General features: G+C 49.3%; 1 protein-coding gene across 1 annotated transcript; it reads right to left on the reverse strand.

Moving 5' to 3' along the window:
- Window positions 1-1,525: 1,525 nt before the first annotated feature.
- Window positions 1,526-6,854, reverse strand: CXCR1 (C-X-C motif chemokine receptor 1). The gene is made up of 2 exons (XM_004577234.4): window positions 6,797-6,854; window positions 1,526-3,590 (listed from the first exon to the last, which is right to left on the reverse strand). Exon 2 carries the CDS (start codon window positions 3,568-3,570, stop codon window positions 2,494-2,496), a length of 1,077 nt encoding a protein of 358 aa, XP_004577291.3. The 5' UTR covers window positions 3,571-3,590; window positions 6,797-6,854; the 3' UTR covers window positions 1,526-2,493.
- Window positions 6,855-9,118: the final 2,264 nt, after the last annotated feature.

Genomic DNA, 9,118 nt, shown 5'->3' on the forward strand with positions numbered 1-9,118 from the left:
TCAGGTTAGCAGTGAGGCTGGGCATCTTTGCATACATAGGTCTGGTAGTCATTCATATTTCCCCTAGACTCAATGTGCATCCTTACTTATTTACCAAAGCCCCTGATGGCATTGTCTTTGATGAAGCATCTGAGGAAGGAAACGGAAGGTGGACATTAAGGCGGCAAGCGTGGAAGGAAGAGGAGAATGGAAGAGGACTCAGTTCCCAACATTTTCCCCTGTACATTCCCAGCATTCTTTCCTGCCTGAGTCCTATTCATTACCAACAGTTTGAGCCTCCAATTCCTCCATTACCAACCACCTGCACAGCTTCAGCAGGACAGGACGGGAAGCCTTGGCCCTGACAGATTATCTTGGACTACACTCTGGTCTGGAAGGGTAAACTGCCCGGCCATCTGTTTTTGCTTCAGTCTTGTAGCTCCTCACCCATCTTCAACTCTCATTCCCCTCTGACCACCCATACCCTGGGACTCACTACCCACCCCACACCTCACCCATTCCTCCTCCTTCTCACTCCTTACCCAGCCCCAACCACACCTTGAATCTCCCTGTCTCCAATTCCTTCCTTCCTTCCCAGCCTCTCCATGGCCCTGAATCTCTCCCTGTCCCTGACATTTATCTTTCTAGAACCTCCCAGCTCATTTGCCCCCTTCTCTGTGTCAAGCCATCCCTACACCTGGCCACTCCACCGAAAGCCACTCAGCCTCAGTTTTGCGTAAGCCGATTTGAGTTCAGCTCTTATCATCAGCAATCCAAACAGCCCTCCCTTACAGCATTTTTACACAGCTACAAAGCGGATGGCTATAAACCAGCAAGGCAAACTGGAGGAGGGAAAGCATTGCCGAGCACAGAAGGAGGGGAAAGGAAGGGGAAAGATAAGAGGCGCTTTGACCAGATGGTGAGCCAATAAGTTTGGGTCTTTTGAGCTTCCATTCATTCATTCAGTAAATATTTACTGAACATCTAATAGGCTCCTGGCAGCACATCCTACACCGGGATATAAAGCCAGCAAAACAAACAGGGCTCCTGTCTTCACAGAGGCAAAGCAGACATAGAAAGGGCAGCAATTCCATATGAGCACTCGGGGAGGGGCGTCCCCCTCCCCTGCAAAGTTGGAGGTCAAATGAAGGTCAAGCTGAGACTCTGAAGAAGAATGTCCTTTTTTCATTTATTTGTTTTAAAGATTTATTTATTATTTGTATTGGAAAGGCATATTTTACAGAGAGAAGAAAAGACAGACAGAAAGAGCCATCTACCCGTTCACTCAAAAGTGGCCACAATAGCCAGAGCTGAGCCAATACAAGCCAGGAGCCAGGAACTTCTTCAGATTTCCCACAAGAGTGCAGGGTCGCAAGGCTTTGGGCCATGCTAGACTGCTCTCCCAGGCCACAAGCAGGGAGTTGGATGGGAAGTGAAGCTGTCAGGTCACAAATCAGCATCCCATATGGGATCCTGGTGCATGTAAGGCGAGCATCTAGCCACTGAGCCATCACACTGGACACAGGAATATGTCCTTTTGCTTATGGCCAAAGAGGTTTTCTCCAGCCTCGGGTGAGAAGATAAACTGGAGTTTATCTGCCTCTAGGGGGCAGATCTAAGTGGAGTTAAGGCCCCAGGAGACACTATCGTGGGGAGTGCTGCCACTAGTCTATGACAGTCAAGCCAATAATGGCACGTGCACGCACACACACAAATTTTCCTCTCAGGAACACCTGAGATACAGTCCCATGTACAAATGTGGAATCGCAACTTATTTAGAAATATCAGGCTATTCTGCGGCTGGCCAGCTCTACATGGGTTTGTAAGCCTGAGAACATTCCACATCAGACTGGAAGCTTCCAGGGGTCAAGGCTAAGGGCTGCTAATCCCACTCCAAATGTGGTTCAGCATGGACCCAATATACCCATCATCCTGTCTGCGATGTCAGTCCAGAGGGAAAGGGCACCCTATTACAAAGTATCTGGATTCTCAATTTGGTTCACCCACCATATCCTAGGGGGATGTGCTTATTCCACAAGACCACCTGGTGGTTTGATTGCTCAACAGCATCTGCCTCAGTTGGCCCAAAAGACATTACAACGTACTTGAGATGGGAAACTAGTTCCATGATCAGAGACCTCCTACAGCCTGATTGGAGCAGGTGTGTACAGTGGTTGAGATGGTGTTCCAGGAGTTTCAGGCCATAGGAGGGAGCAGTCCCAGGATTGGCTCCAGACAAGGCTGCGCCAGTTGCCTACTTGGCAGGTCAAAGCTGTAAGAGTTCAACTTCCTCTCCACGGAAGTATGAAAGGTCAGTCCTTGGCAGTGTCTCAGCAATTCTTCAGGAATTTTCTTTGTTTATGCAGAAGACATTAATTCTTAACTTTCCAGCATACATAACCTCGCCCCCAAATGGAGATGTCATCCAGTCAGACCCAGATGGCCCATACACACACCCTTGGAGCTGTACTTCCTCTTTCCTTAGCAGGAGGAGATGGTTGCCGTGGATGGCTTTCAGAGGTGTGAAGGAACAGTGATGGAAGAAGAAGTGTAAGAGGTCACGTGATGGCGTGCCAGGAACTCCTGACTAATCAGGCCATGGGTGGCCAGGATCTTGAGGAATCCATTGCGAAAATTTTGGCCAATGAAGGCATAGATGATGGGATTGAGGCAACTGTGCAGGAAGCCTAGAATCTCCGTGGCCTCCAGGGCCCGGTCTATGTCATTGCGACGTTCACATGTCTCCTCAATCATATGGGTCCTCATGAGGGTGTCTGCGAGCAGGACCAGGTTGTAGGGCAGCCAGCAGAGCAGGAAGATGAGCACCACAGCAAAGATGACCCGCATGGCCCGGTGCTTCTGCCCCATGTGGGCCTTGAACAGCGTGCACAGGGTGAACCCATAGCAGAACAGCATGACCAGCAGCGGCAAGATGAAGCCAAATGTATGGGGCAGAACTCGAAGCACCATGCGCCACTTTGCTGTGTTATCACCCAGGTCCTCGTAGCAGACTGGGGTAGAATTTTTCTGAACAAGAGCTTGACGAAAGACGAAGAAAGGCAGGGACAGAATCAGAGACAGTCCCCACATGCTTAAACATACGAACTTGACCAAGTGGCGCTTCTGGATCCAGGTGCGTGTAGCATGGACAATCGCCAGGTAGCGGTCCATACTGATGCAGGCCAGCAGCAGGATCCCACTGTAGAAATTGACCTCCTTCAGGAGTGAGACCACCTTGCACAGGGCTGTTCCAAAAATCCAGCCTTTCACCTTGGAGGTAGCCCAGATGGGCAAGGTCAAGGCAAAGAGGAGATCAGCTATGGCCAAGTTCAGTAGGTAGATATCAGTGACTGAACGATTGCTCCGGCCATCCAAGATGACCAACATCACCAGGGAGTTTCCCAGCAGGCTCAGCAGGAACACCAGAGCATAGAGGATGATCACAGCATACTTGTTAATTGTTTCCATGCCTAGCACACAGGGGCTAGAATCCTCGCCTGTAGGTGGCATACCTGTGACATTTAAAAGATCATCTTCTGAAAGCCACCAGAGATCGCTCATATTCCATAAGTCTTTTCCAATAGTACCCATAGCTTCACCAAGTCAAAAGGCTAGAAAGAAAGAAATCTGATTTAGTAACAATTCAAGTCATGCTCATTGGGGGTTCAAGAACCGCGTAGGGACCTCCTGTATACTTCTTGGTTAGTTTAGCAATCAGAGATCACCTTCCCTTCAGCTTCAACTTGATATCCATCAGACTGGCTTCTGAGTGCCATCCTTCTTCCATAACTTTAAAGCCGGGCTTGAGTATGGGCCAGGATGCAATATCCTCTTGTCCTGCCACTGTCTCAGGCCAACCCAGAGCTCTGCCTTTGTCCCCTCTTCAGGTTTCCCCCTCTTCAGCCCTCCTCCTCTCCAGCCCCTCTACACATTCAGATAAAAAGACCAATATAGCTCTCCAACATTCTGAGGAGGATCAGCTAGGCAAAGCGAAAAGAGAAAAATCTGTTCCCACATATTCTCTTGTTCAAACATTTTTAAAATTTATTTTGAGATTCAGAGTTACAGAGAGAGAATGAGAGAGAGAGAGAGAGAGAGAGAGAGAGAGAGAGAGAGATTGATTCTATCCACTAGTTTACTCCCCAAATGGCTGCAACTGGCCACACTGTGCCAGGCGAAAGCCAGGAACTTCATCCAGGTTTTCTATGGAGGTGGCAGGGGCCCAAACCCTGGATCCATTTTCCGATGCTTTTTCCAGGAGCACCAGCAGGAAGCTGGATCAGAAATGCAACAGCCAGGACTCGAACCGGCATCCTATATGGGATGCCTACAATGCAGGCAGAGGCTTTATCTGATATTCTACAAATGCTTGCCCCAACATGTCCCTTCTGTCTTACTTCCCTATCTTTTCTTTAATTCTTGTCGAACCTCCTTAAAGTCTATTGAGGGAGTATAGTGATGACATTAAATTGTAGGGATTGGAATTTAGGTGTACGAAGCAAAGCCAATACCTGTGACACCAGCATCCCATATGTATGCCAATCTGAGGCCCAGCTGCTCCCTATTAATGCACCTTTATATACAACATGTGATTACACTACACAGAAAATAGGAAAGAGTGGAAGATGGTCCAGGTCTCTGGGCCCCTGCACTTACATGGAGACCTGAATGAAGCTCCTAGCCCCTGCCTTCAATCTGCCCCAGCTCTGGCCTTGCTATGGAGTGAATCAGAAAACGGAAGATCTCTCTAGACCCCTCTCCCTATAGTTCTGTCCTCTGTGTAGTTCTGTCTTTTAAATAAAATAAGACAAATGTTTTAGGAAGAAGATATTAATATTTCAAGTGATTTGTTAAATGCTGTACTGAAAGTGAAAAACTGAGTGTATGCAAAATCACAAAGTCACAAAATTCTAAGTTGAGAACCACCTGCATTTTATGCTTTGTATTTATTTATTTTTGTTATTCGAAAGGCAGAGTTGTAGAGAAAGAAATGGAACACACTCCATTTACCCATTCATTCCTAAAGTTGTCATAATGACCAGCTCTGAGCAGGCTAAAGACAGGTGCCCCAGCATTTGGGCGAGCTTCTGCTGCTTCCCTGGCATATTAGTAGGCAACTGGATCAGGAGTGGAGCAGCCAGGACTTGAACCAGTGCCCCATATGGAATGCCACCATCATAGGCAAAAGGTTAACCCACACTGCCACAGCATCTGCCTCCACTTTGTCTTTAGATAGACACCAAAAATTCCTTGGTGGGGTCCAGCGTGATGGTTCAATGGCTATACTCTCACCTTGCAAGTGCCAGATCCCGTAAAAGTGTCAGTTTGAGTCCCATTTGCTTCACTTCCCATCTAACACGCTTCCTGTGGCCTGGGAAAACAGTAGAGATGGCCTAAAGCCTTGGAACCCTGTACCTGCATGGGATACCCGGAAGAAGCTCCTGGCTCCCAACGTCGGATCAGCTCAGCTCCGACCATTGTGACCACTTGGGGAGTGAACCAGCAGATGGAAGATCTTTGTCTCTGTCTCTCCTTCTCTCTGTAAAACACACCTTTCTAATAAAAACAAATAAATCTTAAAAAAAAAAAAAAAAAAAAAAAAAAAAGAAAAAGAAAAGAAAAGCCTTGGTCTTCTGCCTACAAAAAACTTAAGCATTTGAAAGTCTCCATCTTGGTCACTGAAATCCTTCCTTTCCTAAATCTGCAACAGAATCATATTTTTTACCAGGAAACTCTGCTGAAAAAAAACTCAAAAGCCAAAATAAGGGCCTGGCATGGTAACCTAGCGCGTGAAGTCCTCGCCTTGAACACCCCCAGATCCCATATGGGCGCCAGTTCTAACCCCAGCAGCCCTGCTTCCCATCTAGCTCCATGTTTGTGGCCTTGGAAAGCAGTCAAGGACAGCCCAAAGGTTTGGGACCCTGCACCCATGTGGGAGACCCAGAAGAAGCTCCTGGCTTCTGGCTTCGGATTGGCTCAGCTCCAGCCGTTGCAACCATCTGGGGAGTGAACCACTGGATGGAAGACCTTCCTCTCTGTCTCTTCTCCTCTCTGTATATCTGACTTTCCAATAAAAATAAGATAAATCTTAGAAAAAAAAAAGCCAAAAGCAAAAATGGGAAGCAAATCACAGCTGAGCTGCTGGGCAGGGAGATGGAGGCGGGGGTTTACAGTTCTCTCCACCCACACAGCCAACGAAGTGTCTCCCAGAACCCCGAGATCTCGAGAGAACAGTCAGAAAGTTCCACACTGGGAGATCCAGATCCTTGCGTGCAGTCCTCATCCTCCCCGCCTTCTCCCACCCCCAAGCTGTGGGGCTGGCTTTGCTTTCCCACCTGCAGACTCAGGCAGACGCAGGTGTGTGCCTTGCCAACCTCCTTCCGGGTCTCAGGTTCTAGGAGAGCTTCAGGCACTTTTACCTGTTCTAACACATTCTCTCTCCACCCCTTTTGGCATTTCTATAGATGATAATGTCTTGGGGTATAAAGACCCAACTGAAGGATTGTCAACTGCTGACCCACACGAGAGGAGAAGAGAGGAGAAGAGAGAAGAGGGGAGGGGAGGAGAGGGGAGGGAAGAGGAGGGGGGAGGAGGGGGAGGGGGAGGAGGGGAAAGGAGGGGGATGAAGAGCATGCACCTCCTTGCCACCGACCACCACCTTGAACAAGGTGGGAATTGAGTCTGTGGTCGCAGGACAGGAAGCAAGAAGTCAGATTAGCATCCACCTTCGGGGTGGCGGGGAAACAACTGTGCCCCCTAAGCTGAATGAAACCTCCCTCCTCAAAGGAACTCCTGGGCAGCAGTGGAGGTTGCTTACCTGAGACACAGCCAGGTGTGTCCAGCTGTGGGATCCTGCGGGCCCAGAGACCAGAGTGACTTCAGACTTACAGAGAACTTATGAATAAAAGGAAATCGGGAACTGAGGCCAGACCACACCTCCCTCCCAGCCCCACCCATGTCTACATTTGGAGAACAGATTCAGCCTGGGGCTCACAGGTGTCACACTCTCCCACCCCCACACACATACCTGGTTTCCATGAGCCTAAGCAGGGCTAAGATTCTACTATTTGACCTTGCTGTGGTGTGCATGGGTCATTCTCTTCTCGTCCTGTTCTTGAATGTGTTTCCCTCTGCAGCTGTCTTAATTCCCTGTTAGAGCACCTTTGAACGCTTCCCACTTGCCTATAATAGAAGGGAGGGGATTTGTCTTGTAAGTAGATGTTTCAGACAGTCACCTTCAGGAAGGACGGTAGGGAGGGCACCTGGGGCAGGTGGGTGGGGATTTATATTTATATTGCAGGCTGTCTGGGGTGGGCTTCTGGTGATTTGTAAGGGAAATTAGCCCCTTTCAACAGCAATCGCTCATATACAACCTCTACCAGCAATCTGTGGAACAGAGTGAGGTGAGGCTGAGTGGGGCTGAATGACAGAGAGACCGTTGGCGCTGGAGCACTCGGTGGAAGGAAGAGGTGGTCTTGTCTGTTTCCTCTCTGCACTGAAGGGTGCTTTCTGCAGAAAGCTGCCCCCAGCAGCTAATGGCCATCCCCTGGCTGTCCTCTGCCACTTGCTTCCAAACGCAAACCCTGTGAAGTATTCACTAGGCAGCCTGCCCCCTCAGACTGTGAGCTGCTGGAGAAAAAGGACCCTCCCTGATTCATCTCCACGTGCCCTATCAAGAACCAGAGCAGGTGCTCAGCGATGGCCTGGAGACGCAAGGGGGAGCGGGAGCCCAGACTCCCAGCACGATCCAGTGCCTGTGCCTTTGGCCACACACGGATGCTTCAGACATGTCTGAGAGCTTCCCTTCCACAGAGCAGGACTGGTCTGCTTGGCATCCTTCCCTTCCTGCCACCCTCTATTGTTTGAAGTTAACCTCAAGGGCGAGTTTAAGTCTTGCCTCTGCCATAAAAGCTAAATGCCTCACAGCATAAGTTCTACCACTGGAAAACTTATTTTTTCCAGTTGTCTTTTTGTTTGCAGGCAGTAGCAGGAAATAGACCATTAACCTAGGGCTGCTCAGACCTGTCTTTTTCTGACGCTTTTGTATGCGAGCTGATGCCTACGCCAGGAAGGACTAGAGAATGGGACCATCCTGGAAGGTAGTAGATCTTGTCTCTATGAGCCATTAGGGCTGCTGCTAAGGCAGTAAACCCGGACAAGGACCAACAGGGGTAAAGATCCCCAGAGCCTAGGCTACAAAACCCCTGCGGATGCTCCAGAGCCCACCAGAGGGCAGCAGTCACAGAATAACAAGCTCTCGCAAATGATACAAGGAAAACAAAGCAAGTTTCCAGCTCCTGTTGATGAATCTCCTTCCACTTTCTCTAAACTCTCCCTCAAGTGAGTTCACCTTCCAGGAAGGTTTCAACAAGGCTCAGAGGGATCAGGAATTGGAGGGGAAGCAAGGTCTGTGGATGAGTATGCTGGTGACATCAAGGACTGCTCAAGTGACAGGAGTGAAGAAGAACCTGGCTTTGTGATAAGAAGCAGTGTTTCACTAAAAGAGAGGAGAGACACAGAAAGATAAGCCTGGGACACAACTTGCCTGTGGAAAACTGCCCGGGGCCTGGCGGGATGGCTCTATTGGTTAATTCTCCCCCTGCAAACTCTGGGGTCCCATATGGGTGCCAGTTCATGTCCCATCTGCTCCACTTCCCATCCAGCCCCCTGCTTGTGACCTGGGAAAGCAGTGGAGGATGGAAACCTGCACTGGTGTGGGAGGCCCTGAGGTGCCCCCTAGCTCCTGGCTTCAGATCAGATCAGCTCTGGCCACTGAAGTCACTTGGGGGTGAACCAGCAGATGAAAGATCTTTCTCTCCATTCCCTCTTCTCTCTGTAAATCTGCCTTTCCAATAAAGATAAGTAAATCTAATTTTTTTTAAAAAGGCACCGGCCAGTGTTCTTAATAGGATAGCATTGTTCCATCTTGGGCAGAACACCCAGTGTCCCCAGAGACTGCTGTGACAGGTGCAGCTGGAATGCCGGGCAGCTGGCAAAAAAATGTGGGCTGATTCTCTTTGGACCACTGCATTTTGGATACAGCGGCCCCTGCACCAGGCAGGTTGTGGCTGAAGTCCCCTGTTCTGTCCCAGCATTGCCCATGGTGTCCATGCAGGCATCTCATCCTCCTTCCTCCAGG

This window comes from Ochotona princeps, chromosome 5, assembly GCF_030435755.1.
Source record: "Ochotona princeps isolate mOchPri1 chromosome 5, mOchPri1.hap1, whole genome shotgun sequence".
NCBI classification, from domain to species: Eukaryota; Metazoa; Chordata; class Mammalia; order Lagomorpha; family Ochotonidae; genus Ochotona; species Ochotona princeps.

Coding starts and splice junctions, on each gene's coding strand:
- CXCR1 (XM_004577234.4), bottom strand. CDS start 3,570: ATGGGTACTATTGGAAAAGACTTATGGAATATGAGCGATCTCTGGTGG.